Genomic DNA, 20,965 nt, shown 5'->3' on the forward strand with positions numbered 1-20,965 from the left:
CCGGAGCCGCGGTGAGACAAATCCGGTTGTTCTAGTGGTTACATCTCTGTGAATGAATTTTTATTGATTATGTACGTATGGTGTATATGCGCACAAAAATTTTTTAAAGAATAAAGCAGTTTGCACTATGGAACCTCTTTTTGCTGTTTTCTATATGTGAACTTGCTGCTGGGAGTGAAGTATTAAATCCGAAAAATCTATGAGGACACAGGAATTGGGTACAGAGGAATACCAGTGAAAGACTATTTATAAAGAGGTGCCTGTTAACCCATTGGGTTCTGGTGAGTGCTTTACCATAAGGGGTGTCACCGGCTAACAAGCTCTTTCTGCACTGTTGGTCTTTTCTTGGAGATGGACTTTTCTTTCTGTTTTCCATCATTTTGGTGTTTCAACTAAAATCCCATCCTCAGATGTGTGGGACTTTTTAAGGACATTACTGTGGTTTTTGTTGTAAACCATGGGGCTTCTACCCTCTTAAGAATGATTGTTTTGTTGTTTTAGCGCTGTCAATATGGTATATATTGGACAATAGATTCACGAGGGCTATATACTATATAATTTTTATGATTTATCTTTTGTATGATAGCAGCTTGCAAATTATATCATCTTTTGTTTCTGTGTGCGCTGGGATCGGTGGGGAATATTCTTAGCAATTTTTGTTTAGATTGTTTGCCAGTGATATCAGTACTTGAAACCTAGACAATATTATAAAAAGCAGAGACGTCAACCTACCGACAAATTGCCGTATAGTCAAAGCAATGGTATTCCCAGTAGTAAGCTAAAGCTGTGAAAGTTAAACCATAAGGAAGGCTGAAAGCCGAAAAAAAATTATGCTTTTGAATTATGTTGGAGAAGACTCTTGAAAGTCCCTTGGACAGCAAGAAGATCAAACCAGTAAATCCATAAGGAAATCAACCCTGAATATTTCACTGGAAGAACAGATCTTAAAGCTGAAACTCTAATGCCGTGTACACACGATCGGAATTCTCGTCGGAAAAAGCTCTGATGGTTTTCCCAATGGAATTCCGACGGAATTTGGCTCAAGCTGTCTTGCCTACACACGGTCACATCAAATTCCGATCGTTTATAACGCGGTGATGTACAACACCTACGACGGGACTAGAAAAAGGAAGTTCAATAGCCAGTAGCTTCTGTCTCGTAGTTGAATCTGAGCATGCGTGATTTTTGGCGTGCCGGAATTGCATACACACGATCGGAATTACCGATAGAAAGTTTTTCCGTTGGGAAAATTGAGAACATGCTATCAATTTTTGGCTGGCGGAAATTCGGACAGCTAAATTCCGATGGAGCATACACATGGTCGCATTTTCCGATGAAAAGCTCTCATCGGTCTTTTTCTGGCCAGAATTCCAATCGTGTGTACGCAGCATTATACTTTGCCCACATGAATTTAATAGTGGACTGGGAAAGACCCTGATGCTGGGAAACATGAAAGGAAAAAATGAGAATAAGAGAAAACAAGATGGATAGATAGCATCAAAACAATGAACATGAAGTTAAAGCGATTGTAAGCCATAGTTTTTATTTTTTTTACCTAAAATAACAAACATGTCCTACTTACCTCCACTGTGCAGCTCATTTTGCACAGAGTGGCCCCAATTACCTTCTGGGGTCCCTCGGCAGTTCCTCCCCACATCAGATAACCCCCTAGAAGAAATGCTCTCCCAGGGGTGTTACCTTGTTTGCGTGCTCCAGACCCCGCCCCCCGCGTCACTGGATTTGATTGACAGAAGCAGGAGCCAATGGCTGCGCTGCCATCAATCTATCCAATCAAGAGCCGGGACCCTGTGCAGAGAGGGACAGCGTGTCTCCACAGAGGGAAATATAGGGTTCAGGCAAGTAAAACGGGGGGCTGGTCAATGCCAGAAGTTTTTTCACCTTAATGCATAGGGTTTAAACACAAGGGTTTACAACCCCTTTAAGTAAGCTCCGGGAGGCAGCGGAGGACAGAAAAGCCTGGCGCGCTATGGTCCATGAAGTCACAAAGAGTTGGACACGACTAAACCAACAACAAACTTTTAGCTGGACATTCCAAAAATAGGACATCTTGTTTGTGCCAATCCAGACATTCTGCAGTAGGTAATCCGAATATTTTAAACAGTCAGGAAGATGATAGACATGGCTTTTGTATAATAAAGAATTGATTTATTCTTAACCGCTGGGGAAACATGCACATCAGATTTGGACATTTCATCCATATTTAAGGCTGAACTTTGAGCAGATATAAAAGACAAAATTACGCAGGTCTGTAATCATGATTACATATTGTACATTTAAGTGCAACCAACCAAGTACCCTGACTTTGACCTGGCATCATCCTTTTGTAATCCCTGTATAGCAGGGATGAAGTATCAGAAGAAGCAGCACAAGGGGCCAAACAGGTCATGTGCTGATAAGGGGCATGCCGATAGGAGGAGAGGCAAAAGTGACAGAGACAAGCTCATCACTGTACTGCGTCTCCTTTTCACTGTCCAGTGATTTATTTATTTTTTTTAAACCCCTTAGTGTTTTCAAGTTATTATTATAATGACAAATTTAATTGCCACAATTATGTTCACAAATTCTCCTCTCAGCCTGCACATTATCCATTAACACCGTTTTCATACGGTCCTGAAAGCAAAAACAATCCAAACAAGCTCAACAGAGTCTCTGAAGAGTTATCCAGCACCTGCAGGACTACTGGAGGTCCTATGAAGAGCAGAAACGGATGTGTTGAAGTAGTAAACCCCCCCTTTCATAAATGTCCTAGAGCAGTCTCTCAACTTTTTTTAAAATGGAGGAATCCTTGAACTAACGTTTGGTGTCAGGAAACCCCTTGCTAATAGTTGCTACATCTACAGCTCATGGCACCTTTACTGTGATAGCAGTGTAAAGAACTACTACCTATATTTCTAGTCAGTGGTTACTTCTCTAAGTGGTAGGTGTCATTCATTACTCAAGGAACCTCTGGCAAGCTTTTTGGGAACAAGTTTCCTTCTGTACGCAACCCAAACCAAGTAAACTTTAAAGTGACTGTAAAGTCTAGAATAGTTTTTTTTTATTAAAATAACATGTTGCAATGGCTTTGCAAGAGCAGCCACTAACCACTTCTGGGGCCCCAGGCTCCTCCTCCTCTTGTGTCCCCCCCCCCCCATAGCAAGCCGCTTGCTTTGGGGCACACCTGCAGGCTCGCTCCTGAGCCGTGCTGCTTGTGTCCATAGACACACAGACAGCTTGGCTCAGCCCGTCCCCCCTGGTCCCGCCTCACAGCATTTAATTGACAGCAATGGCTCCTGCTAGAGTCCCTGTTAGAAGAGAGAAAACTTACAGCGCTGCATATCTGACAGGTTCAGGTAGGTGTTTAGAGAGGTGGGGAGGGAATTGTTAGCGGGGTAATTTTATATCTTAATGCAGAGAACACATTAAGGTAAAATCACACCCAGCCTTTAGAACCACTTTAATGTCGGCCTTTCTTTAGTGTATTTGTAATGATCTCTATTTTCTATTCTGACAAACTGCTACATTTGCTCAGACGGATGTATAAATTACACAGGCCACGTATCACCCCAGATATTTTCTTTGGCTTCAATCCAGGTGTGCAATCATATTAGTCACACCTCTGCTTACCGAGTAAACACAAAATTTGACAGCATACAAATGAGCTTTGTTAGAAGGGAGGTGTGCCAGAACAAAGTGCTGTATTAACCAGACGTGAGATATATAAAAACACACACACAGTCATGTGCAGTTCAAGAGCCAGCTGCTCCAATGTAGCTTACCAATACTTAGAGGTGGCTGAATGCATTTATTTTTTTTTAGAGACTTTTTCCCTTCTGTTTTCACCTGGTGATCTGGCCAGTAACACACCTGTTTGTTAGAGTGTCACCACTCTGGATGATTGAATGAACCAGTACATTCTCTCTCACAGCACACCAAGGTTGGGTCCTGGATGGGTGCTCCATAGCACAGATATTTGGGTTATGGTCCCTTTAAGGGAAGTGTGATAGTATTCAGGGGGGTCACCCTGGATGGGTGAGGAATTCCCGGGAATAGCCTTATGCCCTGTACACACGGTCAGACTTTCCAACGGAAAATGTGCGATCTGATCTTGTTGTTGGAAAATCCAATCGTGTGTGGGCTCCATCTGACTTTTTCCGTCGGAATTTCCAACACACAAAGTTTGAGAGCAGGATCTAAAATTTTCCGACTACAAAATCCGATCGTTTAAATTCCGATTGTGTGTAGACAATTCTGACAGACAAAGTGGCACTCATGCTCAGAATAAAATTACGAGACGAAAGCTATTGGCTACTGCCCTCTTTATAGCCCCATCTTACGTGTTCTACGTCACTGCGTTCAGAACGATCGGATTTTTCAACAGCTTTGTGCGACCATGTGTATGCAAGACAAGTTTGGGCTTGTAGGAATAGGATTTTTAAAACAGCTTACCTGTAAAATCTTTTTCTTTGATGAACATCTGGGGACACAGAGCCATAGTAATAACTATATGGGTTATATCGGCACTGAGGGAGTCCTCAGTTTTGTAGCCAAGCAATCAAAGTGTATAAGAAGGCAGGGACCTCTGTGTCCCCTGATGTACTTCAAGGAAAAGGATTTTACAGGTAAGCCGTTTTAAAAATCCTATTATCTTTTCTTACATCAGGGGACACAGAGCCATAGTAATAACTATATGGGATGTCCCATAACAATAGCAACTGAAGGGGGGGGGGGGGAGACAGAACAAAAAAACAGGAGACCAGAGGACTCATACTGCAGCCTGCAGTACACTTCGCCCAAAGGCCCTCATGACCTTTAATATCGATTTGATAAAATCAGATAAACGTATGAACCGAAGACCAAGTCAAAGCCTTACAGATCTGAGCCATGGAGGCCTGATGATGCACCACCCAAGAGGCACTAATTTTCTTCTTTAAGCTGAAGCTTGGACAATCACCTTGACAAATCCATTTGACACTGCCTGTCCACATCTTGGACCCTCTGGCAGTCCAAACAAACCTGTGTTTGCGAACCTTCACAGTAGGCTCCGAGACCTTAAAGGAAACCTTCAGGAACAGGGGAACACTCAAGTTGACCCACAATCCTGGACCTGCGACAGCACCCTGCCAGTAAACTTTTTTTGGCCTCACTACTAAATTATTTAAATTACTGGATCCCAGGGCCCAGCTCTCAAAGAGAAGCATTCGCAAGTAAAACCTTGTTTCTTTGGATTACGAGGCCCGGGTACAATTCATTTAGCCCATTACAAAGACATCAGAATGGATCCGGTCAGGATGGCTGGCTCTCATCAAGGATTACTGCCCATGGAGCTCAGTACAACACATCCTTACTCGTGCCCAACACCTCAGACACTGGCAAAAAAACTGAGGAATCCCAGTAGTGGGAGGGGTAATATGGGGGAAGTTCACGCCTTAAGGGGCGTGCCAGTGTCCAGCACCTGATACGCCGACATAACCCATATAGTTATTACTATGGCTCTGTGTCCCCTAATGTAAGAAAAAAAAATCTAACAGATTTTGTAGTCGGAATGTCCGACCGTGTGTACAAGGCACAAGTCAGGAGAGAACTGACTCACAGTTCTCTGTGCTAATAGAGACATATTTCGGATCCGGAATTTTTGGAGGCTCTGAAGTGATATTCAGGTGGGAAAGAGCCTCCACCCCTGACTACAGGGGCTCCAGCACACATGGGGTTAGGAGCCTACAGGAAGCAGCTCTTAAAAGACAGGAAGTAGTGCTAGGTGTGCGGTGAGGAGGAGTTGGTGAATACACCTGTCTTGAAGAGTTGTGTGTCTGCTGGACGCTGCTAAAAAGATCCTGCAAGGACTGTTAAACCCTTGGGGCAAAGACCCATTCATGAACTGTATGTCCCTTTTTACTTTTACTTTGTGCTGAAGATAAGCAGACTTTATTTTGTATTTTGTGCTGTTGGAAGCATTATTTTGATTTGCTTGCTGAAAATTAAAAAAATGATTTTTTGTTTAAAGTATAACAGATTTGCACTCGGTCCTGTGGAGCTACAATACCCCCCCCCCCCCCAACGCTACATTGAAATGTATATATACGCACACACACACACACACACACACACACAAATTTACAGTTCGTTGCTCATTCCGAATTGCATGCTTCATTTAAAGTCCCAAAACCTGTTTCTCTTTAGAATTAGGGATGGAGGCAATTTTGACCTACACGTCATAGACCTCATTTAAAGTCCCACAGCCCCCCTTTTTTTCTTATATAGCAATATACAGCACAAGCATGTGAAGAGATGCAAATGGTTATCCCCTATACCAAAAGTATGTCCCTACAAATTACTACCCCCCCTCCCTGAGAACTTTACCAATCCATAAAATGAACCATTAACGTGTTACCTAACCTCTAAAGTGAGCCAACACTAACCCATCTATAGTTTTGGCCCACAAACTAATAGCAAGCAGTACAGTGTCACAAAAATTATATAGCAACAATGAAAACTTCCCCAAAGCATTTTAACTCCATTTTGAAATGTGTAGTTGTGGGTCAATGACTCAAAGTAAGAGATAAGTGAATATTCACTGAACTTAGAAAATAAAGTGAAGTTGTATTTACTTTTATCAGCCAGTCATGTCCTAGCAAAAATCCTAATTTTCCTTACCCATTTTTGGGTCTTCAGAGTACACAGGTTCACCCCCATATTTCCTTTTTTAAGTGGCTGGCCCATACTCAAGTATATGAGCCCCAATGAATCCAGTGGCCAGTCAGCCCTTTTCATTGCTGTAGAAATGTACAGTATATGGTCAAAGGAGATCTCTGCCAAGATTCTCTAGATTGACCAAATGGCATAGTCACAGGGTAGTTTTTGCTAAACAAAACAAAACAAAAAACCCTATATAGTCTAGGGTCCCCATAGCCTTGGTAGTCATATGCATGTGGAGGAAAAAAGTAGGAACTGTGTGCAGCCATTTCTCAATATGTGGTAGATAAGCATGTCCGATTCAGAAAAAAAAAAAACATTTTCCTAGGATTTCATTGTCCAATTAGGAAGTATAGGTGGAGGAGGTGGCCACAGTCATCACATAGGTCCCACGGACTCTCAATGAGATTTAAGTGAACATCTCACAATATAAATATAAGAGCAAAAAAATAAAAGCCGTCACTGCTGGCTTTTTGTAGCTGCAAGCTCCTGGACTGTCATCCTTATCTTAGCTTTGGCAAGTAACTGATCAGGAACACGCATGCAGCCAGCTAGTTGTCAGGACATCTGCATAGATTCAATGACAAATACTGACATATGAGATCAGATAATTTGCATGATCAGGCAGTTAAATGCTGGATTTTTTTTTTCTAAGCTGCCCAAAAGTAGAATCCAATTTTTGTGGATTACAGCACATGTTCTCTCTTCCATGCTATAACATAAGCTCTTTTTTTCTGATCATGGTCACAAATGACATTGTCATTAAACACTGAGAAATCTCTGCGGAGTATTGTGCCATAACTGGTGACATATTAAAAGGTTTTCAAAGTGGAGGTGGTGAAATAGAGCTCTTGGCACACATTCCAGGCAGCCAAAGTACAAACATGTTTTCAGCCAGACAGCTCGATACATATAAAATCCTCAGCAATTATTCAGCTTTCAATTGGGCTGGTAATTGCAGACTGTGGCATGTTTTGGTACTGCTGTCCCAAACTGTACGCTTGGTATACACCAAGGGCACTGCCAGAATTTGCAAGAAAGCACTAGATGGTCCAAAAGCAGAAGTAAACCCATGGATTTAACAGTTGCAAAAAACAGTTACATTACCGGCACATGCCGGAAATGTAACCGTCACATTGGTTGTGTTCTCAAACTGTCAAACCATCCAATGGCTGGTGTCATAACTGATCACATGTGTAGCTTCACAGCAGCTGAAGATTAAACAGAGGCCAAGATGGCAGTTTCCTTGACTGAAAACGATATGTGGGTTTACTTCCACTTTAAGTATCCACTGCTTATGTGTACCAACTCTGATGGTAAATTATAGCTGCAAACATACATCACCTATGGAATTGTTTCACAGAGTTGCTTACAGCTAGCTATACTTTGTTAGAGTTTATACAAACACACGCTGGATACTGACCTATCAAGTGCCATCACCAGAGGAGCGCTGCATTACAAGTAACCACAGATGTTGCAGTCTAGTTTATGCTCAGTACATAACAGTGTAAGGAGATCATGGGATGGTCAAGTGCGTGAAATAGCTAAATCCTTTAGATACAGTATGTAACCAGCACAATAGCACAAGCATACCAGTTGTTCAGGTACACATACACTTGCCAAATGCCAGGCTAGCAACCATAACAAAAAGGTATTAGGCAATTAGGCACTACAGCTTCACTTTTAGATTACTTACATTAACTCCAAAGTCTGGGGAAGTGGCACTCCAAATGGCTCCAATGCTTGCAGCTGCCAACATGGCTTGCACTGTCTGGATGCAGTTTGGAAGATAGCCTAAAACCAAACAGCATATCAGCTATTTACAAGAATACACAGTTACAATATTAGCAAAGGGACATTTGCTAAAGCAAAAAAATTGCAATGGTGTTTTTTCTTCTTTACAACCACTTCTGGACCGCCCCATAGCAGATATACTGCTACCATTATTTTATATATATATATATATATATATATATATATATATATATATATATATATATATATATATATATATATATATATATATATATACACACACACACACACACACACACACCCTTCTGCAGTTCCATCTAGGGGGTTCGCTACAGCTGGCGGGTACACAAAAACACTAGCTAGGCAGTGTTAACCCTTTGATCGCCCTAGATGTTTAACCCCTTCCCAGCCAGTGTCATTGCTTTATTTTTAATGGGCTCTCAACATATGAAAATATAGATCCTGCAATATTTTTTACAATGCAGTGCATTGAGGTTTGCTATAGCACACTGTAGTACAATGCACAGTAACATGTTACAACAAGTATTCCATGCATTACCAAACCCTTTATGGTGTGAATGAGCCCTTGTAGGAGAACAGCTTTACACAAATTGTTGCACCAATGAAAAAATGGTGAATGCAGCAACATAGAAGCATTAGTACTGCACTATAAATATACACAGTAATACAGATCAAAGAGTTTCAGTGGAACTGCTGGCATACAACTTAATGCATACAGTATATTTTGTGTATTGTCCATGCCATTTGCACCTTTTCCCATTTTTATAGTTTTTTTTCCAATTTTACTAGTTTTAAAATGATTAAGCAAACAGATACATACCAACAACACGGTCTCCGATTTCGACTCCCATCTTTCTCATAGCAGCTGCGTATAACGCTACATTTCTTCTCAGCTCTTCAAAAGTCACCTTTTCCACATTCTCCCTGCCTTCTCCTAAGGGGGAAAAAAATAAATAAAAATTAGGTGATACAGCTTGTTTAAATGACTGTGGAAAGGACAAGCATGGATTGCACAATGGGACCACACTGTCCACAATACTAGCATCTGTAGGAACTCCCGTCTGAGAAAACTTGCCATGTATGTACAAAGTCAACAAAACCCACAGGTGAGCTTTTGAAAAAAATAAAAATACATTAGGCAAATAATTATACAAATGAAAGAAGAAACACATGATTACTGCTATAGTGTTCTTGTATACTTACATTTATTTTATTTATTTATTTATTTTTTTGGGGGGGGGGGGGGCCCACACACAAAAAGGAAATATGAAATACAGAAAATGGGCCAACTTTTTAATTCCAGGGTGATAAAAAGTATGTATGGTTTGGTTGTACAGACTATAACCCTTTAAAAGACACATGGCAGATTACTACAGCAGGATGCGAGTTTAAGGATCTGTTAATAGGTTAATAACATTCCTATCTATTCCAACAGCTACTGCTCTCACAGTATATGGCACAGAAAAAAACTCAACAGCTGCAATATCAGTCTGTGGCCACTAGATGGTGATCCACATTGTTCTATGTACACAAAATGATAAAAGCAGACTGTATGAAAACTTTACAACCTGCCAATTTAGAATTCAGGTCTATCATTTTTAGTATTTGTAATATATATTAATTAAAATGCTTTTTTTTTTACATTGTGGACAGAGTGGAGGAGGATTAGAACACCTGTCAGTTTTTTGCAGCCTGTCCCCTTGTTAGGGATAGTCACCCTTCTCTATATGCCCCAGTTACCATTACCACACCGAGAGTGAAGGTGAAAGAAAACCCCAAATTATGGGTTATCACTAGGACAGGAATAAAGTAATAAAGGGGAAATCTTCTAATGGGGATACTAGTTCTGCTGACAGCTAGGAATTCCCTCACTTTTGGGGGCGCTTATTGCTCACTTGCCATTTCAGCTATGAGGCAGGAAGTGAGAGGAAATATAACCAATGGGGACACAGGTGGCAAAATTATTGACAGGCATTATAACCCTCCCTTACTCTTCTCAAAATGAAAAAAAAAAAGGTTTTGCCTTTAGATCTACTTAAAGCGGGAGTTCCGCTTTTTTTTTTTTTTTTAGTCATCAGCTAGAAATACTGCAGCTGCGCCCACGATGCGCCCACGATGTCGGCACCCGAAGCCGATCTCTCGATCGTCTCTCGGGTGCTGCCGCCATCTTGGGTATGGGAATCGGGAAGTGGAGCCTTGCGGCTTCATTTCCCGGTTCCCTATTGCGCATGCGCGAGCCGCGCTGCGCAATAAGGATGGTCCCTGCTGTCTCTGGGATCCGTGTGTTTCTGAGCAGACAGCGGGGGACCTGCAGGAAGTGTCGTAAATATCCGCAGATTCTGCGGATATCTATGCCGGAAGTGGGTGCAAATACCTGTACTGTACAGGTATCTGCACCCCCTTCCCCCCTGAAAGGTGCCAATTGTGGCGCCGGAGGGGGGGGAGGGTTCCAATGAGCATAAGTTCCACTTTAGGGTGGAGCTCCGCTTTAAAGTCAGCCTTTTGGCCTTTAGGGCTGATTCACATGGGCATGTGCGTTCCAGTGTAGTTCCACTCGTGCGTTTGTGAGATGCGTTTGGGGCGCCATCACAATTTCAAGGGCAGCACATGTGGAGGGCAAAGTACGCACAGAACACACTGCATTCTAGTATGTAGCAGCTGTTGGTTCTACTTAAGGCCTGGTTCACACCTATGCATTTTTTCAGTTTTGCAAAAACGCAGCATGTGTTATTTGGACCCCGTAACACCTAAAAAAAAGCTGGCTGATCCTAACAGTTTCTCCCCCCTCCCCCATGTAAACTGACCAATCATGGCTGCTGAGCCCCAGCACCGTGGTCAGTTTGCTTGCCTCCGTCAGCCACAGGCCTGCTGTCTCATCACTTGTGTCCTCCTCCCCCTCCTCTCCCTGCCTGTCATCTCCTGTGTCAGGGTCCACCCCCCTTGCTGCTGCAACATGGATTTACTGTATAGAATATACTTTGTCTTTTATAAGGCTATGTCCCCCTGTGTTTGTATAAAAAAAAAGCCGTATATACCTTATCTGTGAGCGCTAATCAGCAGTCATGTGACACGCCACAACTCTCCTCTCCCTGTCTTACAGATGCAGTGGGAGGGGCCGAGATTCCCCCGTTGAAGTCAGTCTGGAGGGAGGAGATAGCCAGTGCGTCATGTGACCGTCGATCAGCACTCACAGATAAGGTATTTAAGGCCTTTTTTTAAATTAATACAACACACACACACACGGACGCATCATTAGCAGAAAGAGTAGATTATATAAAGTAAATCATGTGGGTTAATAAACCCTTTAAAGGGAACAATATTATTTTAGAACACATATATACTGACCTAAATTATGACCCAAGCATGGGCAATCAAATTCATTTGAACACAAGAGAAAGTTCTGTATTAATAAGATACAAATAAGAAAAAATGTTTCAACTGATTTATGCCCCGTTTTTTTTCATCCATTCATTGACGGTTGAAAAATGAACATCAGTTTACATCTATTTTTCCATAAAGATGTATTGATCATCCACTTTACATCAACATCCGTTTTCTAGAAAGGATCAAAGCCCTATTTTTCTTCTGTTAAAGCAGATCGGATGAAAAACAGATGTAAAAATGCACAAACGGTCTGTTTTTGCATTAAAAAAAGTCTCTGGGACTCAAGGGGTTAAAGTTCACCTTTAGGCCCGGTTCACACCGCTGCGGGGGGAGATCCGGATGTGATTCGCACAGCAAATCACATCCGCTCTCCGTAGCGATGCGAGTTCAGCCATACAGATAGTATGGCTGAATTCGCAGCGCTCCCGCAGCAAACTCGCACGGGACCCTTTTTTGGGTCCGCAACAGAATCGGATCGCATGGGGGTTCACACCATGCGATCCGATTCCTGTGCGAGTCGGCCTTAGGAACATATTGCACCTGTTTTTAGGGTAGAACCACCACTACAGATAACTTCTTTCTGAATTGAAACACTAATCATGGTTGAAGGGGCAAAATTCCTACAGACATACTCCAAAATCCTATAGAGCAGGGGAGCCCAACCTGTGGCCCAACACAAAATCCTAATCTTACTGAAAAATGTTTTGTTTTGTTATTTTAACACATACGGCAGAAGACAAAAAAAAATTGACAGGGTCTCTTTATTGGGACTTTTCTTCCCAAAGAAAAATCTCCCACTCTTCACAAGCACACCTTATTCATATCTTAATTCATATTATCTGTTTTTGGAAGCACTAGACTTGTGAGCAACAGTTTGAGGATGAAGCAATCGAAGGGTAAAATTAGAACTAAAAATATATGATGAGCACATTTAGAATCGCTACTACATCCATAAAACCAGATATTGAAGCGTTTCGTTTATCAAAAACATCGTCAAACATTGCACTAGTTTTATGTTGCCCCCTAATGCCCCGTACACACGACCGGACTTTTCAACATCAAAAGTCTGACGGAATGATTCCGGCAGACTATTCGATCGTGTGTGGGCTGAAACGGACTTTTGATTCACAAAAGTCTGACAGACTTTAGAAATGGAACATGCTTCAAATTTTTCCGCCAGAACTCTGCCGGATCCAGTTCCTATCGAAAAATCTGCTCGTCTGTATGCTAGTCCGGCGGACAAACAGCGACGCTAGGGCAGGTATTGGCTACTGGCTATGAACTTCCATATTCTAGTCCAGTCGTACGTCATTACGGTCGAATCAGTCGGAGTTTGGTGTGATTGTGTGTGGCCAAGTCCGCTCATTCGGAAAGTCCGTCAGAACTCTGTCGAAAGTCTGTCGGACATAAGTCTGGTCGTGTGTACGCGGCATTACTCTTATAATTACTCTTCTTCCAATGTGACCCAGGAAGGTTAAAAGGTTGGACACCCCTGCTTTAGAGAATTAATTTTTAGAAGTGTGAAGGCCACAAATTGGTTAGAAAGGGAGGATGGAGTCAACTCCAGATCATTGCCCATGATTTTGTAATGAGATGTAGGACAGACGACCAGGTATCCACAAACGTAAACATCCAAACTACCAGTAGTTGGCAACACGTACTTGCAGCATATAGCGCAATTTTATCGTTTTCCTTGTGTTTGAGAAGGTTCTCAGCATAATTCAAACGGCTCCCATGAAACCATTCTGGAACATCAGCAATCCCTTTGGACCGGTCAATGACCTAAAACAAGAATTAATAACCAAACATTAGATAGTTGCACCTGCAATTATAAAAACGTGCAATGTGAAAACAAAAAACAAAACGATTAGAATAACTAATAACAGAACATTTTAAGCAATCCGTCAAATGCAGGAACAACTCAAATGTGTGAAAATACAAGGACTTCACAAGCCCCAATATTCATAGCATTAAAAAAACAAAAAAAAAACAAACACACCCCTCAAATATGCAACTACAATAAAAATAGCGCCAGTGCTTCGAAAATTCACAAGTGCAATAATCACTCTTCATAAAATCTTCACTGCCTGAATCCAAAAAAGTGCTACTTCTTCATAGTCCGTTAAGGGTGTCAAACATCCGGCACCTCCGTGACTCCTCCAGCAGCCACACCAACAACTCAAAGTAATGGACCCTGTATAATATGGGTCTCTCGTATGCATTTATAACACTCCCAAGCCTGGTTTATTTCCCCCAGAGGATGCTCATATATTATATGGAAAGTAAAGAACAAAAAGCCGAACAAATCACTAAAAACTCATATAGCCATTGTCTTTCCCCACACCAAGGATCAGTGATCATGACTGCATAGTGCCACCACCAGCTGCATACTCTGGCTGTTAAAGAAGCGTTGCTGGTGGGATGATGTCACGTGTCCAAAAAGCCCCTCCCTGTGCGTTTTGTCATTCAACGTCTTTGAAGAAGAGATTCTTAGTGTACAACTAGTGAAGCGCGATTACTGCCCTTGTGAATTTTGAAGCACTGGACACTTTTCGCAGTTGCATATTTGAGCACTGGACATTTTAGTATATGCTATGACGCATTGGATACTATGCACATTGTGATTTTTGAAGCATAGATCACTTTTTGGCACAAAGGTCTTTTTTGTGTATTGGCACTGATATTTATTGGTATATATTATTATCACTGATGCATTTATGTAGATAGATGAAGTATAAAAAAAAAATATATATATATATATATATATATATATATATACATATACACAGTCCCTTGCGAAAGTATTCGGCCCCCTTGAACTTTTCAACCTTTTGCCACATTTCAGGCTTCAAACATAAAGATAAAAAAATTAAATTTTTTGTGAAGAATCACCAACAAGTGGGACACAATTGTGAAGTGAAACAAAATCTATTGGATAATTTAGACTTTTTTAGCAAATAAAAAACTGAAAAGTGGTGCATGCAAAATTATTCGGCCCCTTTACTTTCAGTGCAGCAAACTCACTCCAGAAGTTCAGCGAGGATCTCTGAATGATCCAATGTTGTCCTAAATGACTGATGGTGATAAATAGAATCCACCTGTGTGTAATCAAGTCTCTGTATAAATGCACCTGCTCTGTGATAGTCTCAGGGTTCTGTTGAAAGCGCAGAGAGCATCATGAAGACCAAGGAACACACCAGGCAGGTCCGTAATACTGTTGTGGAGAAGTTTAAAGCCGGATTTGGATACAAAAAGATTTCCCAAGCTTTAAACATCCCAAGGAGCACTGTGCAAGCGATCATTTTGAAATGGAAGGAGTATCAGACCACTGCAAATCTACCAAGACCTGGCCGTCCCTCTAAACTTTCAGCTCAGACAAGGAGAAGACTTATCAGAAATGCAGCCAAGAGGCCTATGATCACTCTGGATGAACTGCAGAGAACTACAGCTGAGGTGGGAGAGTCTGTCCATAGGACAACAATCAGTCGTACACTGCACAAATCTGGCCTTTATGGAAGAGTGGCAAGAAGAAAGCCATTTCTCAAAGATATCCATAAAAAGTCTTGTCTAAAGTTTGCCACAAGCCACCTGGGAGACACACCAAACATGTGGAAGAAGGTGCTCTGGTCAGATGAAACCAAAATCGAACTTTTTGCCCACAATGCAAAACGATATGTTTGGCGTAAAAGCAACACAGCTCATCACCCTCAACACACCATCCCCACTATCAAACATGGTGGTGGCAGCATCATGGTTTGGGCCTGCTTTTCTTCAGCAGGGACAGGGAAGATGGTTAAAATTGAGGGGAAGATGGATGCAGCCAAATACAGGACCATTCTGGATGAAAACCTGTTGGAGTCTGCAAAAGACCTAAAACTGGGACGGAGATTTATCTTCCAACAAGACAATGATCCCAAACATACAGCAAAATCTACAAAGGAATGGTTCACAAATAAACGTATCCAAGTGTTAGAATGGCCAGGTCAAAGTCCAGATCTGAATCCAAACGAGAATCTGTGGAAAGAGCTGAAAACTGCTGTTCACAAACGCTCTCCATCCAACCTCACTGAGCTCGAGCTATTTTGCAAGGAAGAATGGGCAAGAATTTCAGTCTCTCGATGTGCAAAACTGATAGAGACATACCCCAAGCGACTTGCAGCTGTAATCGCAGCAAAAGGTGGCTCTACAAAGTATTAACGCAAGGGGGCCGAATAATTTTGCACGCCCCACTTTTCATTTTTTTTATTAGTTAAAAAAGTTTAAAAAATCCAATAGATTTCGTTCCACTTCACAATTGTGTCCCACTTGTTGGTGATTCTTCACAAAAAATAAAAATTTTATATCTTTATGTTTGAAGCCTGAAATGTGGCAAAAGGTTGAAAAGTTCAAGGGGGCCGAATACTTTCGCAAGGCACTGTATATAAAATGTTTTCATTTAACACACACACCAAATAAATTACCCAACTTAGCCCAATAGTGGATTAAATAAATATACAATGTGGATCTGTCCAAGCAGAAATTTTTAGGATTGGCATTTTAGAGGATTTGATATGAAATATATTGTTACAAATGTGTTCATGCTTGAAATTGTGTGACCTTTTTATGGCTAGTTTAACCACTTGCCTACTGGGCACTTTCACCCCTCTTTGCCCAGGCAAATTCCCAGTGCTCTCACTTTGAATGACAATAACTCAGGCATGCAACACTGTACCCATATGAAATTTGCATATTTTTTCACACAAATAGAGCTTTCTTTTGGTGGTATTTAATCACTAGTGGGTTTTAAATTTATTTATTTTTTTAATTGCACAAAAAGACCAAAAATTGTGAAAAAAAAAAAATCCTTTTGTCATAAAATTTAGCAAATTAGTAATTTCTCTTCACAAATTTTGGGCAAAATGTATACTGCTACACATCTTTAGTAAAAAAATAACCCAAATCAGTGTACCGTATTTGCCGGCGTATAAGACAACCCCCTAATTTTCCAGTGAAAACATAGGTTTGGGCTATACTCGCCATATAAGACTACCTTATTTCCGAGGCAACAATAATATTTAAAAAGTCCAAAAGGAAACTGGTGAATAACAAGTCCCCAAGAGATGAGAAGAATGATTCCACAAGTGAAGAACAGCAGACACAAATCAGTGGTGACAGACCTTCCACCTCCAAGTTTATCGCTAAGCTCACCTGAAAGCCCCCTGAGCTAACAGGCAGTCACGATAGCAGGTAGCAACAATGGGCATTGAATCATCTCTTCCAGTGCGATACCGCTAATGAGCACCAGAAATCATGAAGGGGAGATCTGGAACTGGATGTGTGGTAATATCGCATGTCCAGTAGCGTCAGTTACATACAACAGTATTACCGTACAGCCAGCAGGCTGACAAATTAGGGACATCCGTTTTGGGACAGTTTGGCCCAAACTAACAAAAAAATAAATAAAAAATACCCCGCTTATAAGACGATTTCTGGGGGATATTTTTAAGTATAAAAAGGTCTTATATGCCAGAAAATAAGGTATATTATTTGGTCTTTGTGAAAGTTATAGCGTCTACAAGCTATGGTGCCAATCATTGAAAATGTAACACCCCTGATGTACTAAAGGCCTATCTCATTTCTTGAGACAAATCAGGAAAGTACAAATTCCCCTTTTTGGAAAGTAGACAGTCCAAAAGGCATGGTGAGTTTTTTGAAGTTTTTCCCACAATTGGTATCTATTCAAAATCCTCTTTTGCTGCATACGCAACATCTTTTTTGGAGTCTTCAGCCTGCTTCAGATGGTGAAAGGTTGTCCAGAAAGTGGCTCTCATGAAGTCGGCAACAGCATCAGAGCATAGGCTTTCTTTTGATAATTTGATTCATTTTAGGAAGGTGGTGGGGTTTTCCGTGGATTATATATGCACTATAAATGGTCAAATGGATGAGACAAATTGCTACTTTCTTGTACCAGAAATGGGACCTCCTTATTGCCAAATAGGGCTGAAGCATTTGGTCATTGAAAACCACCCCAACCCCCCCCCCCCCCCCCCACCACCACCACAACCTCATGTAGACACTGTAATCTTGGACACATGTTGGCTTTTCAATGGGACCTTGTCTTTGAGCCTCAACTGTAGTGTCATAATGGATAGTGGACATCATGTGCACATTTCTGCTATTCTTCCACCTCAAGGCCAGCACTTTGTTGCATCTCAAAGTTGCTCCCCCCACCCCACAGTTCTTTGTTCACTAGAGATTGTGGGAAGCCATTCCTGTTCTTTCTGGAAGTTCCACAGACAAGGTATAAAATGTTTGAAAAGGGACAAGCTGGTGTAATAGTTATTCAGGTATATGCAATAACGTTTGTTCAGCAGTGGGTATGCCAGGTCCATACAATTTTTCCAGTTGTGCCTTTATATTATCCTTTATATGCGGAACGCATACAGATATTCATGACGCTCTTGCAAAGCTTGTAAAATTTTACTCTGCATCTGGCCCTTTAGCTAGGAATATATTGTTTTATTCCTAGCCAGCCTGAAAATTGTACCAGGCACTCATCCACACATACAGTGGATATAAAAAGTCTACACTGCCCTGGTAAAATGTCAGGTTTCTGCAATGTAAAAAATAAAAAATAAAATTAGACAAAAGGTGAATCATTTCAGAACTTTTTCCTCCTTTAAAGAGGAAGTAAACCCTGATGAGTTTACTTCCTCTTTCATTCCCTGCAAAGGTAAAGCATAATAGACTACTATGCATCGCATAGTAGCCCATTATGTGTCACTTACCTGACACAGGAGCCAGCGATGTCCCCTGTAGTCTGGCGCATCCATCTTCTCGGTGGGTCTCGCTGCTCTGCCGCTGTCATTCGGCAAAGCCGCACGGGAGCCGCCACTCGCGGCATATCGCCGTTGACCGCTGCGCGCTCAGTGCAGCGGTGCCTGTCGTAGACAGCGGTGCCTGCCTTTCGGCAAATATCTCCTAAACGTGTAGGTTTAGGAGATATTTCTTGGACCTACAGGTAAGCCTTAAAGGGATTGTAAAGTGAATTATTTTTTATTTTTTTTAAATAACATGTTATACTTACCTCCACTGTGCAGCTCGTTTTGGGGTCCCTCGGCCGCTGTCTCTGCTTCCTCCCTCAGACGCTTCTCACGTTCATGTGAGCTCCCTCGCATGGTGAGAAGCATCTGCTTCTCACGTTCATGTGAGCTCCCTCGCATGGTGAGAAGCATCTGCGGGCGCCCTCCCGTGATACAGCCGGCGGCTATAGCCGCTCGCTGTATCACACGGCCCCGCCCCCGGCGCTCCGCGTCAGTGGATGTGATTGACAGCAGCGCGAGCCAATGGCTGCGCTGCTTTCCATCCATCCACTCCAGCCAATCAGCGGCCAGGCTGAATGGTGGAAAGGACGTCGGGGGACGAGCGCGGGACATTCGAGGGGTGAGGTAAGTAAAACGGGGGGGCTGGGGGCTCCGACACCGTCAGATGTTTTTTCACCTTAATGCATAGAATGCATTAAGGTGAAAAAACATTTACCTTTACAACCCCTTTAATCTAGGCTTACCTGTAGGTCAAAGATGGTTGTAAGGGTTTACAACCACTTTAAAATGTGACCTATAAACATTACAACTGTTGAAAAACATACTGAAATCTTTAAAAAACTAAAATGTGGTTGTAAAAGTGTGCACAAACTCTTATAACTGGGGATGTAGCCGTGTTCAGAATTAAGAAATCACACTCAAACTCATGTTAAATAGGAGTTAGTACACACCTGGCATCATTTAGAGTGCCTCTGATTGACCCCAAATAAAGTTCAGCTGTTCCAATAGGTCCTTTCCTGAAGTTTTCTTAGTCACATCCTACAGCAAAAGCCATGGTCCACAGAGAGCTTCCAAAGCATCAGCAAAAGAATTTCCAAGGCATTAGGATATACCATGGAACACAGTGAAGAGTCATTATTAGGTGGAAAAAATATGACACAACAGTGACATTACCAAGTACTAGACGTCCCTCCAAAATTGATGAAAAGATGAGAAGAAAACTGGTCTGCCCAGAGGCCTACAGCAACATTAAAGGAGCTGCAGGAATATCTGGCAAGTACTGGCTGTGTGGTACATGTGACAACAAATCTCCCATATTCTTCATATGTCTGGGCTTTGGGGTAGAGTGTCAAGATACAAGTATTTTAAGAACAACATCCAAGCTTGGCTAAATATTGCAAAAACTCATCTGAAATCTCCCATAAGCATGTGGGAAAATGTGTTATGGCCTGATTAAACCAAGGTTGAACTTTTTGGCCATAATTCCAAAATATATATGTTTGGCACAAAAACCAACACTGCACATCACAAAAAGAACATCATACACACAGTGAAGCATGGTGGTGGCAGCATCATGCTTTGGGGCCGTTTTTCTTCAGCTGGAACAGGGGCCTTAATCAAGGTAGAGGGAATTATGAACAGTTCCAAATACCAGTCAATACTGGCGCAAAACCTTCAGTCTTCTGCAATAAAGCTGAACATGAAGAGGAATTTCATCTTTCAGCATGGCAAAGACCCAAAGTATACATCCAAATCAACAAAAAAGAATGACTTCACCAGAAGTAGATTCAAGTTTTGGAATGTCCCAACCAGAGCCCAGACCTGAATCCCATTGAAGATCTGTGGGGTGATCTGAAGAGGGCTGTGCACAGGAGATGCCCTGGCAATCTGACAGATTTGGCAAAGATATTGCCAAGTCAAGATATGCCATGCTGATAGACTCATAACCAAAATGACTGAGTGCTGTAATAAAAAAATTAAAAAAAAATGTGCTTCAACAAAGTATTAGTTTAAGGGTGTGAACACTTGTGCAACCATATGTTAGTTTTTTATTTTGACTTATCTCTACCTAAAAGATTTCAGTTTGTTGTTCAACTGAGTTGTACAGTTCATAGGTCAAATTAAAAAAGGTGGAAAAAGTTCTGAAATTTACCTTTGTCATTTTTTTTTTTACATCATAGAAACCTGACATTTTAACAGGGGTGTGTAGACTTTATATAGCCACTGCATATTTTGATTAGGGGACATATATTTCTGAAAATAGTTGGGAAAAAAAATTATGAGTGGGCGAATTTTACATAATTTAGATG

The 20,965-nt window shown here is 41.6% G+C and overlaps 1 protein-coding gene across 1 annotated transcript in view; it reads right to left on the bottom strand.

Moving 5' to 3' along the window:
- Positions 1-20,965, bottom strand: part of AACS (acetoacetyl-CoA synthetase) — a 135,171-nt gene that overhangs the window by 85,149 nt on the left and 29,057 nt on the right. The window contains exons 3-5 of the mRNA XM_077461821.1: positions 13,515-13,635; positions 9,290-9,403; positions 8,390-8,487 (exon numbers count right to left, since the gene is read on the bottom strand). Of these exons, the coding sequence (XP_077317947.1) occupies positions 8,390-8,487; positions 9,290-9,403; positions 13,515-13,635 (333 nt within the window). The remainder of the gene's footprint in view (positions 1-8,389; positions 8,488-9,289; positions 9,404-13,514; positions 13,636-20,965) is intronic.

Source organism: Lithobates pipiens, unplaced genomic scaffold (assembly GCF_037356315.1).
Source record: "Lithobates pipiens isolate NorthernLeopardFrog02 unplaced genomic scaffold, aLitPip1_a1.2 Scaffold_3, whole genome shotgun sequence".
NCBI classification, from domain to species: domain Eukaryota; kingdom Metazoa; phylum Chordata; class Amphibia; order Anura; family Ranidae; genus Lithobates; species Lithobates pipiens.